At 36.3% G+C, this 22359-nt stretch overlaps 2 protein-coding genes and 1 long non-coding RNA gene across 6 annotated transcripts; 2 read left to right on the forward strand and 1 right to left on the reverse strand.

The window, feature by feature from the left end:
• The first annotated feature begins 9913 nt into the window (after positions 1-9913).
• LOC114762283 (ADP-ribosylation factor GTPase-activating protein AGD5) lies at positions 9914-16356 on the forward strand. 3 transcript variants are annotated; one of them, XM_028951746.1, is made up of 11 exons: positions 9914-10162; positions 11303-11361; positions 11537-11627; positions 12861-12915; positions 13026-13116; positions 13240-13465; positions 14073-14295; positions 14498-14673; positions 14921-15163; positions 15248-15306; positions 15964-16356. In XM_028951746.1, the coding sequence occupies exons 1-11, from the start codon at positions 10112-10114 to the stop codon at positions 16121-16123; spliced, it is 1434 nt and encodes a 477-aa protein (XP_028807579.1). In that variant the 5' UTR covers positions 9914-10111; the 3' UTR covers positions 16124-16356. The 3 variants fall into 3 exon arrangements, with proteins under 3 accessions (XP_028807579.1, XP_028807580.1, XP_028807581.1); XM_028951747.1 differs by having other exon boundaries at positions 14073-14256; XM_028951748.1 differs by having other exon boundaries at positions 14073-14256; positions 14507-14673.
• Positions 16357-17782: 1426 nt separating this feature from the next.
• LOC114762282 (uncharacterized) lies at positions 17783-19411 on the forward strand. Of its 2 annotated transcripts, XM_028951744.1 has the most exons (3): positions 17783-18459; positions 18735-19187; positions 19365-19411. In XM_028951744.1, the coding sequence occupies exons 1-2, from the start codon at positions 17787-17789 to the stop codon at positions 19160-19162; spliced, it is 1101 nt and encodes a 366-aa protein (XP_028807577.1). In that variant the 5' UTR covers positions 17783-17786; the 3' UTR covers positions 19163-19187; positions 19365-19411. The 2 variants fall into 2 exon arrangements, with proteins under 2 accessions (XP_028807577.1, XP_028807576.1); XM_028951743.1 differs by lacking the exon at positions 19365-19411 and having other exon boundaries at positions 18735-19299.
• A 2089-nt stretch (positions 19412-21500) lies between these two features.
• Positions 21501-22349, reverse strand: LOC114762281 (uncharacterized). The gene is made up of 3 exons (XR_003742238.1): positions 22133-22349; positions 21765-21811; positions 21501-21614 (listed from the first exon to the last, which is right to left on the reverse strand). It is a non-coding gene; the product is annotated as an uncharacterized LOC114762281 (long non-coding RNA).
• Between the last annotated feature and the right edge of the window lie 10 nt (positions 22350-22359).

A 22359-nucleotide genomic window follows, 5' to 3' on the forward strand; every position in this document is an offset into this window, starting at 1 on the left:
CTAACTCTTATATAACCTCCGACTGGTCCTTAATATAATAGCTAATTGAGTAATTTGAATAGATTAAGGAGGTTTGTTAAATTAGTTATTTGTAATAAATGTATTATCTTTTCTAAAGTATCCTTGCTAATTATATATGTTAGTTATAATTATCATTTGATGAAATATTTAACATATACAACTATTATAAAGACTATTTTAAAATAAATAAATAAATATGAGAGGTAAAATAAATTTAAAATTTATATTTAGAATTAAATTAAATGTTAAACTAGTTTTTATATTAAAAAGGGTAAAAGTGCATCTAGCACTTCAAATTATTTTTAGAGGTGCAATTAACACCCTAAAGTATTTAAGAGTACAATTTTACCCCTCTACTATTTAAATTGGTGCAATTTCACCCTTTAACAGACAGATGTGTTAACTTCCATTTTTCTATTTCCATTTAAACATTAAAAGTGCCACCTATATTAAAAAAAAAAAAAAAAACTTTTGCCGAAGCTTCTTCCCCCAATTGTTAGGTTTTGTGTTCAAAGGCTGTGAGAATAGGAGAGCTCATCAACAAAAACGATGATGTGCAGCTGATATATATCTAAAATTCAATTGTGAAATCCACTTTTTTCAATGTGCATTTTCTTTATTTTCTTCTGCAATTACAAATCTTTCTCTATGATGGTACGCCATTTCTATATTAATTCAAAGTTTCATCTTCTAACTTCATCTCTCCCTCCCTACTGCAATCACTTTCCCAAATTAAACCCACCAACAAATCTACCACCCCTCCAACTCTAAACTCCACAAATTAATCAGAGATTCCATCTTTTCCTCACACGCACACCGTCATCTTTATCGATGCATTTTTCTTTGTTATCTCATCTCATCTTCTTCACTCATACATGGGTTTCAACTTCACAATCCCTAGATTTTTTATTTATTCAGAATGAGGTGTTTTTTGTTTTTATTTTCTTTGTAAAAAAACAGGTGGCATCATTAAATACTGTAGATAATAGCTGCTGATTGGTAGGAGAAATTATAGGAATTAATTGTAAATATTAGGAGATTTATTTGTTATCTGATTTTATTTGATTTTCTCCTCATTATGATCCCTTGTACCTCAGATCAGATTCTATTATTCCCTTGTATATATATTGCCGAAATACTCAATGAAACAACACGGAAGAATTCTACAGTTCGTATTGTACCGGATAAACTGACCGGTGACAACTACTGTGAATGGGCTCAGTCGATGCGACTGGCGCTTGATGGTCAAAGCTGACTGGGTTACATTACTAGTGAACCTCCAGCCCCATCGTTGATTGATGAAAAGGCGCTGAGGGCATGGAAATTAGACAATGCGATGGTCTCTTCATGGCTCGTCAATGCCATGGTACCCGCCATTAAGAAGGTATTCATGTTTCTCCCCTCCGCTCACGATATATGGGAAGCAGTAAGGGAGGCATATAGTGGCGGCGGCAATGAGTCCCAGGTCTTCGAACTGAAACAGAAGGTTTGGGACCTCAAACAAGGATCTCGCATGTTGGGTGACTACTATCTAGAGAAAACAGCTCTCTGGCAGGAACTGGACCTCATCAGCGATGCGCTTGAATGTTGCGCGTCCCATGCTGCAGGCAACCACAAGAAGATTGAACAGGAGCACCTATTTGAATTATTGGCAGGTCTAAATCCATCGTTTGATGATATTCACGGCCGAATTCTCAGTCATACTCCTCTTCCTTCTGTTCGTGCAGCCTTTGCGATACTTCGTAATGAAGACTCACGAAAGAAAGTTATGCCCAAAGAAAAACCAATGCCACGAGCTCCTCCAATTGAAGCCTCTGCTCTTGCCACACGCTCCAATGAGCACCGATGAAATAAAAACAGACCCATATGTGACCATTGCCAAAAAACAGGGCATACTAAAGACACATGCTGGGACCTCCATGAGAAACCACTGGATTGGAGACCAAAAAGAGGAAAAGGTCGTGGATACTTTGCTGAAACTTCAAAAACAGAGGAAGCAGATTCTTCTGCAAAAGCAACTCAGAACAATCCATTAACTAGAATTCTGGAGAGGCTTACCGCATTAGAGAATAACCAACAGACCCAAAAGCAACCTACGGCCACTGTGGTTCAAAGAGATAACTTTTTCAAAGCATTGGCTACTATTAAAGGTATGAGTTCTAGGCATTGTTAGATTGTTGATTCAGGCGCTTCTGACCATATGACTGATGATATTTCATTGTTCTCCACTTATACTTCTACTAAAACTCACCTTATGGTTAAAATTGCCGATGTTTCTAATGCTCTCGTTGTTGGTATTGGGAGTGTTATAGTCTTTGCCACACTCACACTTCATGTCGTGCTCCATGTTCCCAATTTAAAGTGCAACTTATTATCTGTGAGCCAATTGGCCAGGGATGAACGATGCCATGCTGACTTCTTTGCTTCTTATTGCATTTTTTAGGATCTGCTACGAGGACGACAATTGGCATTGCTAAGAAGTTTGATGGGCTTTACTACCTGAATGACTATGATGACCGGAGCTTTAAATCTTGTAATAAAGTGTCTCTCCCTAGGACTAATGAGTTGGAGTTATGGCACCAAAGATTAGGACACCCAAACTGTCAATATATGACTCAAATGTTTCCATCACTTTGCTCAAATAAAAATTCTGTTGATTTTCATTGTGATTCTTGTGAACGTGCTAAACATCACCGTACCTCTTTTTCCAGCATTCCGTATCAGCTTCCAAACCATTCACCACTATTCATAGTGATCTATGATGGCCCTCTCGGGTTCCCAATCGTACACATTCAAAATGGTTTATAAGCTTTATTGATGACCACACTCGAGTAAGCTGGGTATTCCTTTTAAAAAATAAAACTGATGTTTATCAAACTTTCCTTGATTTCTATCAAATGATTCAGACCCAATTCCACACAAGAATTCAAATCCTTCATCCTGATAATGGAACTGAATATTTCAACAACTCCCTGTCCACCTTCTTAAAGGATCATGGCATCATACACAAAAGCACTTGTCCTCACAGCCCACAACAAAACGGCATTGATGAGAGAAAAAATAGACACATCCTAGAAACTGCTAGAGCCATAATGCTCAGCAGTAACGTGCCAAAGTTCCATTGGGACGATGCCATTCTTACCGCTACTTTCCTCATTAACAGGATGCCTAGCAAACCATTGTCCTTCAAAACACCTTTATAGGTCCTCCACAACCATTATAATCTTCCCCACCTCGAAAACACACTACCCTTGAAAGTGTTTGGTTGTACAACCTACGTTCACCTTTACCATACCCCTAAACTTGATCCGAAAGCTGTTAAGTGCATCTTCTTAGGATACTCAAGCACACAAAAGGGATACAAATGTTATGACCTAGTTGCTAAACGTATCCATGTCACATGTGATGTCACCTTCCATGAAACTATTCCCTTTTACCATCAGTCCTCACTTTAGGGGGAGAGTTGGAGTGAACCTCAGACTGAACTACCACCCTCATCATCTTGCCTAGAACCTACACCCGAAACCCCTAAAGAACCATCCCTTGAAACTGAGCCTGAACTTATAGAAACTGAGCTTGAACCTATATTTGAGTCCTTCACTACTCCGAAAGAAGTGCTTGAAGTTGGGAAAGAGATCACTTGTCCAAGGGGAGACACAAATCAACCTGTTCAGACCTATACAAGGAGACACAAGACAAGTAGAACCTCTCAAACAACTAATGCACTCCAAGAGTCAGAACTTGAAGCAGGTCCAAGAGAAGTAGAAGATGGTGGAGAAAGACAAGTACATAATGATCTTGACCTGCCTATTGTGGTACAAAAACAGCCTAGATCATGTACTAGACACCCTATAGAAAGGTTCATCTCTTATCAAGCTCTCTTATCAAAATATTGTGCCTTTGTATCTCACCTAGACAAGGTCAGAGTTCCTAATAACATAGATGAAGCTCTAGCTAGTCCTGAATGGAGAAAGGCCGTCTTGGAAGAAATGAGAGCCCTGGAAATTAATGGCACATGGGAAGTTGTTGATTTGCCTAAAGGAAAGAAGCCAGTAAGGTGTAAGTGGGTATTCACCCCAAAGTATATAGCAAATGGAAGCCTTGATAAATACAAGGCAAGACTAGTAGCAAAAGGTTTCTCCCAGGTTTATGGCATGGATTACACTGAAACATTTGCACCAATAGCAAAATTGAACACTTTTCGAATCCTCTTGTCTTTAGTTGCAAATCTAGATTGGGCACTACATCAGATGGATGTAAATAATGCTTTTCTAAATGGGGACTTGAAAGAAGAAGTGTATATGAAGTTACCTCCTGGATTTCCTAGGAAAGGAGCAAGGCAGGTGTGTAAATTGAAGAAATCATTGTATGGGTTCAAGCAGTCTCCCTGAGCATGGTTCGAAAGATTTTCACAAGTAATAAAGACTCACGGTTACAAACAAGGACAAAGTGATCACACTGTGTTCTTTAGACACCAGAGTGAGAAGACTGTTGTCCTAGCTGTAAATGTGGATGACATTGTCATTACAGGAGATGATCCAGTAGAGATTGATCGAATAAAAAGGGCACTGAACTTAGCATTCCAGGTTAAAGATCTAGGAGAAATGAAATACTTGCTTGGAATGGAAGTGGCCAGATCAAAAAAAGGAATCAACATATCACATTGAAAGTATATTCTAGATCTTCTAGAAGAAACAAGTATGATGGGCTGCAGACCTAGTAATACTCCTATACGGGTGGACAAAATCAGTGATGACGAAGACTTGGGTAGGTATCAACGCATGGTTGGAAAATTGATCTACTTATCCCACACTCGACCTGACATTGCCTTTGCAGTAAGTGTGGTGAGTCAACATTCTCATAATCCTAAGCAAAAGCATCTAAATGAGGTTTATAGAATTCTGAGGTATTTGAAGGGATCACCAGGACGTGGTCTCTTGTTCAAAAAGACTGACAAGAGGAAAATAGAAATGTTCACAGATGCTGATTGGGCAGGGGATCAGGATGATAGAAAGTCCACCTCTGGATACTTCACATTTGTGTGGGGCAACCTGGTTACATGGCGCAGTAAAAAACAGAGTGTGGTGGCAAGAAGTAGTGTTGAACCAGAATTCAGAGCTATAGCACTTGGAATTTGTGAAGGTTGTAAGGAATTGAAAGACACGCAGCGGAAATAACTTTAAAATTTTCAATCCCTTACCCGGATCTACCGATTGTGTTTAAGTCAAGTATTAAGAGGTGTTACCTGCGGTATTCGAATCGTTGGTGGCTCGGGGATTTCGACGTTCGGGATGCCTATGCTCTCTTTTCGATCATAAAAAGTCGACAACTCAGATCGGCTTCCTCTACCGGTATCCACACGAACAGCGTTCCAATCACGAACGACGTGCTAGCGCCTCTTGTCCTTCTAGGGTTTTTGATAATCCGTCCTCACCGTCTCTCTATTGACCGTTTCTTATTTGCAAACGTTTTGCACCCTCACACGCCCAAAAACTCTAGCTCCTAATATCAAATATATATAGGATGCTAAGGATATTGGATTTCGGAATTAATCCTAAATTAATTCTGAAATTAATACAATATCACATATTGCATAATCTGATAAGAAATTAATTAAATAAATACGGTTTTTATATTAAATCCGTCTTACAGACTTAATTCACCTATTCATTTAATTCAAAATAAAGATATGACGGAATTATGTTTGATTTATTCTTTTTTTTTTTTGGTGAAGTATGTTTGATTTATTCTAATAAATCAAATTTGAGATATTATACCTTATCAATTTAAAAAAAATGATATAGATTTAATTTATCCTTATAAATCAAATCTTATAAATATCTCTTATGTTATATATATACATGCAAATTTATTTATATATATATATACACACGTCCACCCTAGATTATTCATTGAATCTGGACATATCTTAGATTCAATGAATCTGGACATCATAGCTCGTGTTGGGTTATTTTGTGTGCGACCCTGTAGGCTTATATGAAGTTGGCAGTGGGCCATTTACTATAATAACTCACAAGTCGTAAGTGGTCTCTAGCAAGACATCACGACTACCCAAATCATATGAGGATCAATGAACAATGCAACCTTTCATACAACCATATCACGTCCCTTTTGTCACACAACATTTCGGTCATAGATGAGGCATGGAGAACGTCATCCTCCTATTCATGACCGTGGCTTTCTCGATCCCTGAGTAGTCTAAGTATAGAAACGGAACTACCTTTTCATTATAGTATGGCCATATATTTCTCAGACTCATTCATCGAGGGGCCTAGTAATGTCTCTCTACGAATGTGAGGGACAAATTCCATCTTGATCATTCACATTCCTCCATATGAAAAACCACTAAACCTGAACATAGTCTTTATGATCACTCGGTCAAAAGTAACTTTTGACTAGGTCAAAGCTGAGCGTTTCTCATGTAGGAATCCATGATGATCTCAGGTCAAAGGGCATAGTGACATGGTTTGTATATGAGAGAAACTTATGACTTAACCCATGCAGCTCTCTCATAGCGGGTCGGTCCAACATCTTGTACTCTTATATGTGCCTATGACTTTGATTTATATCTCTATACATCTTCAAAGTCATACTGATCTTATTTCATCTCTGCTCCCATATAGATGACCGACCAGGGACATTTAGGATAAAATCATGAGTTATCCAAGGATAGTCATCACAGTAAACATGCAAAAATATGATAACATAATTAAGAAATTCATAAATCAACAATGTTCATAACACAATGATTGGCCCCTAGGGCACAATTTCCAACAAAGGTATATGGATAAAACGAGTACTTGAGGAACTAAAAATGATCATAAATCTACCTGTTAAACTCTACTCAGATAACATGGCAGCCATCAATATATCTCACAATCTTATTCAACACGATCAAACGAAACATATTGAGATAGATGAATACTTCATAAGAGAAAAGATTGACAGTGGGATAATTGATCTCAGATACTTACCTTCTAAGGAACAGACTGCAGATGTCCTTACAAAAGGCCTAGCCTGAGAAAAGTTCGAATATTTCATTGGCAAGTTGGACATGATCAACATCTATGCTCCAACTTGAGGGGGAGTGTAGATAATAGCTGCTGATTTGTAGGAGAAATTATAGGAATTAATTGTAAATATTAGGAGATTTATTTGTTATCTGATTTTATTTGATTTTCTCCTCATTATGATCCCTTGTATCTCAATCAGATTCTATTATTCCCTTGTATATATTTTGCCGAAATACTCAATGAAACAACATGGAAGAATTCTACAGTTCGTACTCTGCTCACTGTCGCTGTACAAATACTTACATGGCATTTTTAATGCATACATGGAAATGAGGAAACAATAGTTAACATATCTGTTAGTCTAAGGGTGAAATTGTGCCAATTTAAATAGTTGAGAGGCAAAATTGCATTCTTAAATACTTTAGGGTGCTAATTGCACCTCCAAAGATAGTTTGGAGTGCTAAGTGCATCTCTACCCTGTTAAAAAATGAAAGTAGTATTAATGACACGAGCTAGTACCTGCTTATGTAGATATATCCAATTCATTTAACTTATTTTAGTGATTTTGCCTTGGTACGTGAAAATAAAATTATCTTGTGAAATATTAAAGTGATTTTTTTTTTTTTTGAGAATGATCAAAACACCACTGAATGACTAAATCACTCTCCCTTAGCTTGAACAAATTTCACCGTCACCACGAAAACCCATTTTCTGCAATTGTATGATGTAATATAATTTTTGGTAGGAAAAATTGCTGAAAAACATCGTACTCTAAAATTTATTATCATGTCTACAATAAGAATTTAAATGCAACCTATTTTCAACAAGTGCGGCTCTTTTTTAACTATGTATAACTTATCTTTAATTATATATAACCTGTCCAAAGATATACCGTAGCTAAAAAAAGCTATATACGTCACTCATTGAAAACGAGTTGCATCCATTTAAAAATTATGTATTTTTTGATTTAGACAATAAATTTCATAATACCAGTAATAAAATTTTCAATAATTTTTCGAATTCTTTTAATATATGTAGACCATTAGCAATCCAATCCTTTAAGCAACAACTCATGCTAGGATAGCGATGCATCAATAACGGAGTAATATATTTTTGCTCAAAAAAAAAAATAACGGAGTAATATATGTTATCCCTAAACGGAAATAAAAGTAGAATAAGAAATATTTTTTAATATTATTAACCCACCTAAAAAGCAAAGAACCTGTCGCTTCCCGCCCTCAAACGACCTCAATTATGTCCGTGACATTAAAAAAATACTAACTATAATTCGCCAATGATAATAGCTTTTCTTTTGTATTTTTTTTATATGATTGGATAATATTATAATATTTGAATATTATCGTATTCAATTAGGGATAAATCTTTTAAAAATGTTATTTTATTCGCACGGACTCAAACTTAAAATCTTATGTTTAAGTGGTGAAAGTTTCTTCGGGTAACACCAACATTTGTTATTTGCTTTTTTCTATATTTTAATTACTTTCTCCCTTTTTAATATGGCTTTACCAGAAAACAGAATATTCTCCTTTTATTTAAAAACATTTTAATATTAAAAATTGCTGTGATCCTATATATCGTATATAAACCTTAAATTATAGCTGTTAGTTGTCAAGGTTTTAATTCCCTAAAACTGGCGTTTGTCATATTTTAAAATGCGTTTGTTTGAACAACTGATTTTTTTTACACGTTTGCTAATGTCTTTATGACGTTAATAAGGGATCGAGGTTGGATTTGTACGCACCTTTTATGGTTTTTATGCATTTTTTGGCCAGACATGGTCAAACTTAATTACTATTCTTCCGGTTCTTAATATAAGATCTATTTAACTAATTTGATTAGATTAATAAAGTTAAGTAAGTTAGTCAATTATAAGAAATATGACTTGTTTTTCTTGAAACATCTTAATCATCTTCTTTAATACCCCCTCTCTCTTATATTTGATTATAATTGAAGAAGTATCTATATGGGTAATTTAGAAAAAATTGATAAATATGAAAAATAAATATCATATTTAAGATTAAAATTAACTCAACAATTATATTCTATATTAAGTACCGGAAGGATACATGTTAGGAGTAGGATTACATCTAACAAAAAGATGTCTATGCTCTAGGGACTCTTCTTATAATCTACCACCTCCCTGGAAGAAGATGGGGGTTCATTAAATGGAAAGTTATCATGTGATTCTAGTTTAAAACAAAAAAAACTTCATCACTAAAAAGTTTTAAGTGAATCTTTTTAACCATTATAATAATTCGTTGAATTTCAATATAACTTTTAAATATTAGATCATTTAAAATACAGATCTATCGTCTATAAACTATTAACATATAAAATACAAACTTACCAATAATTAGTTGATAATATATAGTTTGATTCATTCTGAGTCTTAGGACAAGTGAATTCAATCCAACTCATTTAAATTTTTTAAAAACAAAAGCAGCATAAATTTCGTTTTGAAAAAAATATTGTTCATAAATATCTATGTGAGAATTAATTTCTCAATGATACCTATATTTTTCCATAAAAAAATTATTTACTTTGAAGAATTTCATATACAAAAAATATCAGTACTTGAATCTAGATGTCATCAGATAATTAATTCTGCAAATACGTATTTGCGAGCAATTTTTCAATTCCTTCTGGCAGTGAACATAAAACATAAAATTCATTGCTTACATTATTGATAAATCATAATAGGATGAATCATTTTTGGACGCGTTATGTCACATCTATCTATCAATTTAAATATTTAATTACTATTAATGCATTTAGAAAAAATTAAAAGAAAAGGCCACGCACATATAATCGATATCCAAGTCAAGAAGGGTGTCTTCATCGCGGACACTCTTTTCGTTCTTTCTTTTGGGTGGGCGTATTATCAGAGAGAAGACGAGTCAGGGAGAGGAGAGAGAATCGCTGCGAAAAAGACCAATTTGACCTTCGATCTTCATCTTCCTCTCTCCCTCGCTTCTGTTTATTTACTTGTCTTTTCTTCTTCATTGTTTTTGGTTTTTGTTGTTTAGACGGTCACCATGAACGGGAAGGCCAACGTTTCTAAAGAGCTCAACGCAAAGCATAAAAAGGTTTTTTGTTTTGTTTTTCTTTTTCTTTTTACGTATTTTGTGTTCTTTTAGTTTGTTTAGTTGTCTTTTGCAATGTTAATTTTCTGGACTCGTATTCGCATGTCACCGATCGTGATGTTTTTGGATTTGAAAACGATCATAGTCTGGTGTATATATGAAGAAATGGAAGCCTAGAGTTGGATTTTTGTTTTCCTCGACTGTGTGCTGTTTATAATTAGCTGTTAATCTTATTTCTGGGTTGCTGCTGCAAGCAAATGGGTTAGTTGCTGCATACGGCTTCATGAGAGTTCGATCTGCCTTTTCTGTGATATATTTGCAAAATGAGTTGTCTTAGTATCTGGATTCTTAACATTTCCTGGATTAGTTATTAGTTAGTTCTGGCCAATCGGGGATGAATTATTCGGGTTATGCGTGAGACTGGATCGGGACATGTTATTTGGTGTTGTGACTCCTCTCTCTGAATAATGCTTAGTTTATTTCCTGTTTCTCTGTCTTGAGGACTTTTTTTGGGGGGTGGGGGTGCGTTACTTCATGCTCAGTGCTGGACTACGCAGCTATTCAAAGTATTGTTAATCATATTCTTCACTGTTAACTATCTTCAAAATGGCTGCCTCAAATGACTTCTTTCTGAAATTTTCAATCTTTGTTCTCTTTTCCTCATTAATTCATCCATAATTTTCTTTGTCATTTTATGTGGTCTTTCCAATATTATATGATTAAGTAATTTAGATGAGAATCAAACCCTTGCGGAGGGTTTACAGATTACAGTCCTGTAAACTAAAGGAGGGGATTGAAAAGACATTAGGGGAACCTAATTTGGACTATGATTGTTTTACTTTTTGTGTTTTTGTTCTGAAGAGATTGAATTGTTAAAGACTTAATTCTTATGTCAGATGTTTACGCACTTGGTTTCATGTCCATTAATTGAAAGAGAGTTCTCCAGCTGAAAGTGTCTAAAATCTTCATAGTATGTGTGTGTAAATGATATTCAAGATCCTTTATTTTTATTTTCTACATATGAACTTTAATCGAAAGCTTTTCTTCTGCTGAACATGGTTGCATTTACAACTTTTTTATTTTCTCTTTTATTCTTGTCTCTTTTGATTACATTTCCCCGTTTCTTCTTGCTGATATATGCAGATATTGGAAGGACTTCTTAAACTGCCAGAAAATAGGGAATGTGCTGACTGCAAAGCTAAGTATGTATCTGGTTTGGAATGATGATTTGATACGGATCTCTTTTGATAATAGGAAAACTGAGGAAGAGATACTAATTGGTTTATCAAAGTGGACTGTCTTTACCGAGCATTTGCAGTATATTTTATATTGGTTCTGAAATCTTCACTCAATTTGCAATGAAAACTTGATTTCCAGAGGTCCAAGGTGGGCTAGTGTGAACCTAGGCATCTTTATCTGCATGCAGTGTTCAGGAATACATCGAAGTCTTGGGGTACATATTTCAAAGGTATGTTGTGTATAATGATGCCCCAGTTTGTATGATATCATAAAAGTATATTGTTATGGAGACTCATTGAAATAGGATTTTCAAAAGTAGTATGCGGACAACATGCTAGGAGCTTACTGTCTAAGCCCTGCATGTGTCGCGGCAAATTGTAATGTTGGTAGTAGACTTGACTGCTTGGACTGTATAACTCTTACTGATCGGCAATTAGAATTTTATACTTATTTCGGACACTCAATATCCAAAAACATATAGGTTTCTATGCAGGGTATTGTAACATTGATGTTAGTAAGTAGTCTTGATTTTCAGTCTGTATATATAGTATTTGTATGTATTTATGTGTGCAACATCTATATGTCCGTTCTTTCTGTGGTAATGCTATTGTTGGGGCATTCATTCCTCAATTTATTGCTAGATATCCAGTAAGAATGGGCCTTCATTAATACTTATAGCTTTGATCTGTAAGGGTTTGTGGAGGTTAATGTTTACTTTGAAAATCTGCAATATTCCTTTCTCGGTTTCAATGATAAGCACCTAAATTCATTGAGAAACCTCCCATAAAAAGTTAGCTATTGAGGTGGGAGTATCACCTTGCTTGAGTACTACATTGGGCAGCTGTTATAGGACATAAACATCTCATACTATCTTGGTCTCTTAAGTGGTCATCCTTAGAAAGTTGACAGGTGCGTTTGGGATGAAAAATAAAAATAGAAATAAAATCACATTTTACTAAAGTAAAATGCGTTTCCCAGCTTATCAAAAAAAGTAAAATGCGTTTGGGGGGGGGGGTTCAAAACGCCTGCCAAACACACATGACATCCTGATGACTGTGCTCTAGAAAACTTCATTTGGCCTTTTGCCAGTTAGAACTTTCTGCAGGTTGCCTTTACTCAACTACAAACCATTGGCTGCGATACCAAATGGTAGCCGCCCAAGTGGGTCGTGAACCCTCGTCCAAATGCTAGTTCTTGATGGGGGAGAGCCACCCTATTTAAGTTCCCCATTGAGCAGTATTCCATACTACCTGGGCTTCTACTAGTCACGCTGCAAATTGTTTAATAATATTACCATTTAAAATGAAATATCAATACTAATGTGGACTAAATTTGAGGTGGGATTGACTGCTCTATCTGATTCCATTTTACACAATTTTCAGTCCTAAAAGTTACTCTCAGTTAAATTGCCTTGCTAATATGGATATTATATCAGTTATTTATGTAGTGGCTATTCCTGCAGGTTCGGTCTGCAACTTTGGATACCTGGCTTCCAGAGCAGGTTGCATTCATTCAATGTATGGAAATCTGATTGGTCATGAATAAGCTTGTGATTTGTAATTTCGTTACTTTGCTTTAATTATATAAGTTTCTGATTATATTTTATTTCCTTGCTGTGTAAATATAGCCATGGGAAATGAAAAAGCTAATTCTTACTGGGAAGCAGAACTACCCCCAAATTATGATAGAGTTGGAATAGAGAATTTTATTCGTGCAAAGTATGTCTGATTCTGAAGTTAAACACCTTGGGTTATATTATTATTGTTTGAAGTATATTTGTCTTGTTTTATACCCAGCGAAGATGACTTTCCTTTTGTTTTACTCAATGCATGCTTTTAAAGATATGAAGAGAAGAGATGGATTCCGAGGGATGGAAAACTAAAATCACCTTCTAGGCAGCAGGACGACAGGGCTTCTTCAAATTGGCAGAGGCCTGCAGAAAGAAGTGGGCATGGTTATACAATTGCTCCTGAGAACACTTTTCATGAAAGGAAGAAAATTCAGGCAACAAATACGGTTCCTGCAACAAGGAATAATGTTCCTGCTCCTCCAAAAGCACCTGAACAGGTATATTGTCCATTTGTATAAATCGTTGTTGTTGTATATGTTAGTTTACTTTCCACTTTGGTTTTTTACCTTTTCTTATGTTGCATTCCATATGGTTTGGTCTTTCTTTAAAAAATAAACATGAAAATCTTGCCCATGTTACATCTAGTGTTGAACCTAATGACGCACATCTAAGGAACTTCATTTGGGTTTTGTGCATGTAAAATTAGGCTTTTAGTGTGGTAGGGGTTCCCATAGGAATTATTGGAGAAGAAAACAAGGAGCGAAAATAGGATGGCCGAAGTGATGCTAACTACTCATTGAATGATATCTTTAACACTTTCTTGTCACTAAAGTTGTGTACACCGTGTATCTATGGGAGCTTTTTCCACCATTATTTACACCTGATGTGAAAAAGATAAGTCTTTCCTTTTCAGGGCTTCAGAATCTGAAGTTTACAAGTTTAAAAGTAACATGGAGATTTCCTCTAGGAAATTTCTTTTGGCGGGGACTTTTTATGATAGTTGTTGAAGATAATATTGGTCAACTAAACATGAGCTTTTAACATTTCATTCATATTTAAAACCATAAATACTGTAGTTGCTTAAAAGAACTAATCTGCGAACAGGTAACTCCTGCAAAACCTCAGCATGTAGAGAAAGTGGAACCTGTGGCTCCAAAACTGCAAGCTGAATCAACAAAACAAGCTGCTGATGTGGCTCAGAATACCCCTCCAAAAGTTGACTATGCTACAGACCTTTTCAACTTGTTATCCATGGATGGCCCTAGTGAAAATGGCACAGAGGAAGCTGGTACTACTACTGGCGATAGTAACTGGGAAGGTTTTCAGTGTATGTCATTACCTTGCCCCCCCCTCCCCAAAAAAAAAAAAAAAACCAAAAAAAAAAATACTATTTCAAAGAATAGTAAAATCTGGTGTCTCAAATTCTTCTGGTGATTATGAAATATTTTGTTTGAATGACCCTTTATGCGTTGGAGAGACCATTTCTTATTTTGTGCTGAGGCAATTTATGCTTACTATAATTGTTTCAGCCGCTGCAGAAGCATCGACAACTGGGAAGACTGGTTCCACAAAAGCAGTGGAGAGCACTCCCAAGTCTAATTCTGGAATTGAGGATCTATTTAAGGACTCACCTTCAGTGACTCCTTTAGTTCCAGAAAAACCTCCGAAAGATTTGAAGAATGATATCATGAGCCTCTTTGAAAAGGTATGCAGCGCATTTTAACAAGCCACTAAATAATCCTAATCTTACTACTTATGGTGCTTCTTTGCTAACTGTGTATTTTTAGCCTAAGCAAAGAATGTAGGATATCTGTTATTGTTAGGTAATTTTTCCATTATTGTCGTATTTTATCTCTAGTAGTCTTGTCACATTAATGAATTTTTGCTGTCAGCATCTATGAAATTTGTTGTGGGTATGATTTTGTCTGACATGTTGAATTGATTATCTGCAGTCCAACATGGTCTCTCCATTTTCTGCGCACCAGCAACAGCTTGCCATGCTTGCACAGCAACAGTCCCTTCTAATGGCTGCTTCAGCCAACTCTGCTGGTGGGAACCCCAAGTATCCTGGTAGTATGCAACAACCCGGACTGAATGGATCCAATATTCCTGTCCCAAGTTGGCCCACTGCCGGTTACCCAATTCCCGGAGTATTGCCAATGGCTGGTCAGGGAGAGCTGCAGAAACTGATGCAGGTACTGACACAAGGAAGTATGAAATAATCGATTACTAGCTCATTCTTATCTATTCAGAAACTAAATATCTCTTTTCTGAACTAGACTAGGAGCACGACTCCAGCAAATCCTGCGTTGAATTCTGTGCAGTATTCAACATCTAGGTATGTTACTGCTTAGTTTACTTTTAGCCATGTGAGTTGGAGTTTGCCTCACTCATAAGAATTTGACTTGGATTGGATGGTACATGATATTTTTAGAATTCAGAATTACTCTGATCTGATTATTACTGACTAGAAGGCATTATAGTTTCAAAAATTCAATAAATGCTCGTTGCTTGCTGATTGCTGTAAAAAAACTTAAAAAAAAAAAAAAGGCTATTTAGGGGTTTTGTTTCCTGTCATAAAGACTTCATGCAGCACCTTGTTATCATTTGTATCCTCTTTATATTTGAGGCTGTTGCATTAGCATTATTGAAGAAATTTTAAACCATGTCAACTGATAGTGTTGCTGGTCCCTACACTGCTTTGAATATGATTTTGAACTGGAAAACACTCCATCCTCCAAAAGATAGCCAATCGGACATTCTCTTGCCATGGATTTAATAGGACTATAGGTTAGAAAAGATATAACATCCGATCTTTGTTCATCTATTCTGGTTACCTCCCTTTACATTAAAATTTACTGAAGACTCTGTCACCAAAAGGAAAAAATTCACTGAAGACTTCCCTTGTGATTTTCAAGCCAATACATAACTTTTTACTATTCCCAATTCAGATCCTATGCTGACCAACTTGCCTTTTTCTTTTGATCTTTTTCAGTTTCTATACAATGGGACAGGCTAGACCCGTTAATGGTGTCACGACGATGGGAGCGAGTAAAGCTCCGCCAGCAGCTTCAATGTCGCCATCAACCTCCTCACAGGCGCCAAAGGACTATGACTTCTCCTCTTTAACGCAAGGGATGTTTGCCAAACAGTGATTAGGCTTTTGCTTGACACCTTCAACTATGTCATATATCGTATAGAATTAGTTTAAATCAAATGAAAGTGCAGTTCTTTCTTTTCCTCCAGATTCTGTTGAGCTTGGGGAGCCATTTGTAGAATGCTTTCGCTTCATAGAGAATAGTTCAGTTTTTTTTTTCCTGTCGTGTCGAGTGGTCGCTTATTTTGTAGAATGTGTATTCACAATAATGAAATTAGTATATTGATTATTTGTTCAGGTGTTTACTAAATTATTTTTAATATAATAATAATATAATGTTGGTTTTATAGGATTAGATTTGAATATTGGTAGGCTTGAGTGAGCATAACTTTTTCATTCTAATATTTCCATGTAAAAGTTGAAGCATGATTCAATTCAATTGCATTTTTCTTTTTGGCCAATGAATTCTTTTTGCCCCTCGAATAACTTGGAACTTGAATATCTAATAAAATTTCCTGTGTGATACTTCTGATGCAATCCATCCAAAACTGTGGCAATCAAACAGATTTTAAGTACGAGGTGAATGTTCAATAATCAAATGGAAGGTTAAGATTATATGAATACTTCAGAAGTTTAAATATATTACTATTTTATAAATGCAGTATTTAGAATTGTGAATGTGAGAGGCAACAGGTTACTGCGTCAGTAGGTGTAGCTGCAAAATTTCTTCTGTTCCTTCCACCATAACTGAAATTATTAGCTTACTCATGGTCTTACTTTTTGCTGGTCTAAGGGCTTAAGAATTAAGAAGCACTGAGGCATTTATGGATAGTGCTGAAGCCATAAGCCATGTTACAAAAGGCTGAGTGTGATATTAACCACCCGTTTGCTGATCTTGTTCAAGAAGATTGGCAGCTAGCTGTCTTTGCCCCCTCTTTTACATAGAATTTAAATCTTTTTACTGACCAACTAGCTAAGCTAGCTGATAACTTCAAAAGAAAATTTTTATATCTTTAATCCTCCATTCCAAGTTAAGAAGTAGTGGTTGATAGCTTGTTTCAATTTGTATCCTGTAAAAGATTTTTTAGTTAAATTAATTTTTTAATTTATCTAATACTACAAAATATTTTTTTAATAATAATAGCATCTGAAAGTTATTTTTTGTACATATAAATTATTTTTTTAATAACACTCAGTATCCGTAATTTTAAAGTTCTTGGAAAAATATTTTCAGGAAAAACTTACACTAAAAAAATGTTTTAAAATACTATGTAAATCACAAATTAATTTACAATATTTAGTTCAGTGATAGCAAATATACATCTGATCCTCTTCCAACTGCACCCACTTTTTTCCGGTCCAAAAAAAAAAAAAAAACTGCTCCCACTTTCCAGTAAAAAGAGGGGGAAAAAACAGTAGTCCTCGAACGAGACCGTACCAAAAGGTTCAATCCCCACCAGAAGAGAATAATGCCGAGCCCCACATGCTGCACGATTTTCGAAAATGAATAGCTTAAGCGTCCTTATCAAACGCTCCTGATAAAACGCACCGTTCTGTTCCCATCGCTTTATTTCCCCCCTATATATTTTTGCCCCACTCTTTCACTTCCATTTCCAAATTTCCATTTCTCCCTCAATGCTCCCATAAATTCTGCCATCTAGTAGTACTGAAGCCACCGGAGAAACAACTGTAAACTCGCCAAGAAAAAAAAACCGTTACCAATGGCTTCTTTCTCGAACTGGGTCCTCTCCCTCAAGGTGGTGCTATTCTCCACTGGCGTTATGTCCTTGGCCGTGACTTTGAAGTTCTCTGTTCCTCTGGTCTCGGATTTCATCGTCTCCGATGTTCCTAACATTTGGAGCTTCTTCCTCACATGGTTAAGGCCTCCTTACCTATACATTCTCGTCAACTGCATAATCATCAGTATCGCCGCCTCTTCCAAGTTCATGAATCACAAGCTCGATGATCAAGCTCGCTCGACAGATCCACCGGTCGTTCTTCCAACCGATCAAGTCAAAATGGCCGGCGAGATACGTCCGGAGTATGCCGTCTACAACGTGGGCAACGAAGCGGTTTCTAAGGCGGACATGATCTCCAGCGATTTACGGACCGACTACGCTGCCTTCAGCTGCGTCATTTCGGAAGGTTACGTTCACGATTGGAAAGTACAGGAGATGGCTCCCGAGGTTCAGCAGGAAAGGATTTCGAATGGGGAGAAGACGAAGATCATAAATGAAGAAATCGCGAACGAAGATTCCGTTCACGCGCCGAGCTCTGTAATGACAAGCATGCAGAGCAGGGACTTGTTGGCTTTCTCGTCTCTTAGTGACGACGATAGATCGCCAGTTTCCGCTAGGTTTGGCCACCGGAAGGCTGCCAAGGCTAGTCCCCAAGGTAGCTCTTTCTCTGTCGCCATTTACTTTTGAGATCTGGAGTAGAAAATTTTTTTTAAAAAAATCGTATAACATACAGGAAAATAATTCTTCATATTAAGTTCCAAATAATGACGTACAAGTACATTTAACAGGAATAGAATACAGGTTTTTGAAATTTGAAATTAAAAAAAAAACACACACACACAACGGTCCGAATTTTTTTTTTTTAGGGGCAATAAAAATAACGGTAACATTGTGCAAAAGAAATAACGGCAACCTTGAAACGTGGTCCAGGTGGGAAAGCGGCGTTGGGAGTGGCGAGGCGGAAGCGGCAGGACACGCTGGAGAGTACGTGGAGGACGATGACGGAGGGACGTGCTATGCCGTTAACCAGGCACCTGAAGAAGTCCGACACGTGGGACTCAAACCACCACCGTAACGATACGCCGCTAAGGGACCGAAACGGGTGTACCCCTCCGAATTCGAAACTGATGAAGAAGTCGGAGACGTTCAGCGAGCAAAGCCGAGCCTACAAGGAGAATAACTCATCGGCGAGTTCGTCGCCGGGATCCGCGAAGATGAGGAAAGAACCGTCGCTGAGTCAGGACGAGTTGAATCGACGAGTAGAGGCTTTCATCAGGAAGTTCAACGAGGAGATGAGGTTACAGAGGCAGGAATCGTTGAGGCAGTACCGCGAAATGATCAATAGTGGGGCCCGTTGAGACGTTACCGTTGTGATGTTTTTCCGATCGTCTTTTTATCCGAAAAAGAAACAAAAGAAGTCGCGCCTTGTCTTGTGACTCTTTGATTTTGTTATTTTCCCAAGTGAAGAAGCTACCATTTTGGTAGGTTATTATTGGGAAAAAAGAGTTTACAGAGAGGCAGTACTGCGAAATGATCGATTTACCGTTATGATGTGTTTCCAATGGTCTCGTTATCAAGAAATACGAAGTCGTGCCTTTTCTCATGCCTCTTTGATTTTGTTATTTTCCCAAATGAAGAAGCTACCATTTTGGTAGATTATTATTGGAAAATTAGGGTTTATTTCTCTCACATTGGGTTTCAATGCTCTAGTTGATGGACGAGGTCATTTGTTTTGGAACATTGGTTTTCTCAGGTTTTCTCAGGGAAGGAAAATGAAATATTAAAATTCAGAAAACATTATCTTTTGGTTCATTACGCTGTCTATTACTTCATGTTTTCCTTTCTTCATCAATATAAAAAATTGACAGACAGCTACTTAACTAATAACATGTCTGGATAAAGTTCTGAATGCAAGACTGATGCTGGCATGTTAATGTGCATGTATTTAATTATATTAAATATTAAAAAAAATTAAGGTGTATTCAACATCTTCAAATATTTTTTATTTTGTAGTGTATCCAATATTATCAAATTTTTTTTTTTTTAAGTTTATCCAGCACCGTAAAGTATTTTTTGATACATCCAACACTTTAAGATATTTTTTTAGATATGCCTAGCACCCAAAGATATATTTTTGGTGGATCCAACACTAAGGCAAAAAAAATACTACAGAATACTAAACGCATCTAAAAAATACTTTGGGTGCTGATAAACCTTAACCAATTGTAAAAACCACAAGAAAATAAAAAAATAAAAAAGAGAGGGGCATGTGTGAATTTAATTTTTATTTGTTTTTCTCGAGCAATTTTTGGGGGCGTCATGAGAACCATTTTTCTCATCTAAATGAGACTTGGAGAAGCGAAGCGTAGTTGCCTAATAGCAATAATTTCCCCTTTGGCCATACGTCATACTTCCCTCAGAATGGTTACTGGACAAGAATAGGCCGAACTCACAATAACGAAGCCGCATTACCTCATAGTTATCTCTTGCCCTTTTCAAGTGAAAAAGTATGCCTACTTTGTTTCACAGTAAACCTACTTTCTATTGCGGCTAGCAGACCTAGTTGGACTAGTGGGAACTTTAAATCTGGAAACCAATTCAGCACCACATGAAAAACTATCCTCAATATCTTCATAAATTTCAGGCCAAAATATCGTTAATGCTGTCTTATCCGTTATCACACATGAGTAGTGGTCCCAATGAGGCTTGCACAGCCACACCATATAATTGAACATTGAGCTCTTCCATATACTTTGGTAAAATTACTGAAAACGCAACTTGAAAATCTACCAGCTAAATTTACACAATTTAACACTCATTTAATGAGTCTTCTATTCCCAGATAACCAGATATTATTAGGCCTATTGTACAGGAATGGAAAAATAAATTGCATTATTTATAAATTTAGAACTTTCTATAACTTGTATTTTATATTAACTAGTCCTTGCACCTGTGTGATGCACAGCACAGGTAAGTTAATTCGCAATTTTACTGACAATGGTATACTCTTCTTTTATCAACATGGAATAGAATAGTCAACAGACTTAACAGTTTGTCAATATGATTTGAGACTTTTTGTGATAGTTATTGATGGAAGATAATATTGGCCAGACTTTCTAAGACCCTTTTATGAAACAGGGGCATCAGAGTTCAAAAAAACATTAGACGTGGTGTTGATAGGGCACCATCTTTATAGAGATCCAGCATCTTTAGTCCCTGTCAATTCACACAACAACATATAGCTTCGCAAATATGAAGAGATACACCTAAGCTTTCTTTCTTTTCTACTAAACTTTCAATTGAATATAAATTGTCCAAGGAATTTAAGAATTGAAATTTGAGTGACATACAATATGAAGTAAATCTCAACTTTTTTTTTTGGGGGGGGGGGGGGATAATCGCTAGGATGGCCTGGTGAAAGATCAAGAGGATGTGACATTAATCCGTCCCGTGTACTTCTATATATTGAATATGTGGAACAAATATACATTGAATCGTTCGTGTAAAAGAACACAGTATCAGAATCCTAAGCTGATGTGTGTTTAAATAAGAGAGTTACAGAGAAAGTATAGACTAGGGATACTTCTCTTTTTTTTTTTTTACTTTCATTTTTTTTAAAACCAATTCTTTTCTTCTTTTCTCTCTCTGTTATTTTAAAGACCCTGTAAATTTTTAATTCTAGACAATCCAAATCCATTGAGAACTTACGACCTAAGAGATGTTTATTCCTCCTTATTCTACATCACCATTGTTGTTGGGAATACCCTATCCATGAAAGTGTACAGACCACCTCCTAACAGAAGTGCTCCACTGTGGAACAAGAGAATTGAAATGCGCATCAGAAACAACAAAAGTAGTAGAGTAGGTGTGAGACAATGACTGTAATAGCCTAATGATAAAAGTGTTCCGAAAAAATGATGAGTTCTCTCCCTCTTCTGACCCTCGAAGTTTAAATATTACCTCATAGGATTGATCCATGCTGAGAACTTGCGAAATGAAAGCAGGCTCTGCCAATCCACATTTGGATAAGAAATTCAGTTTTCAACAGCATATCCTGGTCTAACAGATCTTAAAGTGTTGTTTTGTACACAGATATTTTGACTTTCCAAGCACTTAAAGACTTGGTATTTACCAAGTATTTAAGCACCGGATCTAACAATGCGAAGGTTTCTGGGTTGCATACTTGCGTATGTTGAAGTATTTAATTTTTACACATTTCTCTTGCGCTAGTTTTATGCAAATAGTTTTCGAAGTACTTGAATATAAGAATGCTCTCAGACAAAATGCCACCTAAGACTATTTTATAAACCAGAATATCATATACGAACCTGTAATGCCCCAGCGAAAGAAGCAGCTAAGTAAAGGAGAAACATAACCAGTTGTGTATGTCAAAAGTAAGCTACCTCCAATCACTGGATCCTGTGAAGAAAATATTGTTCTTGTCATTTTCATAGGAGTGACGATGTGAGTATACTGAATTTAAGCAAATAAATAAATGAGATGTGCATGTAGGTAATTAAATGGATATTTATAATATGATACATTTACACGACTA

The sequence above is a fragment of the Neltuma alba genome, unplaced genomic scaffold (assembly GCF_004799145.2).
Source record: "Neltuma alba isolate B1F8T4 unplaced genomic scaffold, ASM479914v2 tig00011204_pilon, whole genome shotgun sequence".
NCBI classification, from domain to species: Eukaryota; Viridiplantae; Streptophyta; class Magnoliopsida; order Fabales; family Fabaceae; genus Neltuma; species Neltuma alba.

What these genes read in the sequence shown, in the direction of transcription:
- LOC114762282 (XM_028951744.1), top strand. Translation starts at nt 17,787, where the DNA reads ATGGCTTCTTTCTCGAACTGGGTCCTCTCCCTCAAGGTGGTGCTATTC. An exon ending in TGCCAAGGCTAGTCCCCAAG is followed by an intron (nt 18,460 to 18,734) that starts GTAGCTCTTTCT and finishes AACGTGGTCCAG; the next exon opens with GTGGGAAAGCGGCGTTGGGA.
- LOC114762283 (XM_028951746.1), top strand. Translation starts at nt 10,112, where the DNA reads ATGAACGGGAAGGCCAACGTTTCTAAAGAGCTCAACGCAAAGCATAAA. An exon ending in CTCCAAAAGCACCTGAACAG is followed by an intron (nt 13,466 to 14,072) that starts GTATATTGTCCA and finishes ATCTGCGAACAG; the next exon opens with GTAACTCCTGCAAAACCTCA. An exon ending in AGCTGCAGAAACTGATGCAG is followed by an intron (nt 15,164 to 15,247) that starts GTACTGACACAA and finishes TTTCTGAACTAG; the next exon opens with ACTAGGAGCACGACTCCAGC.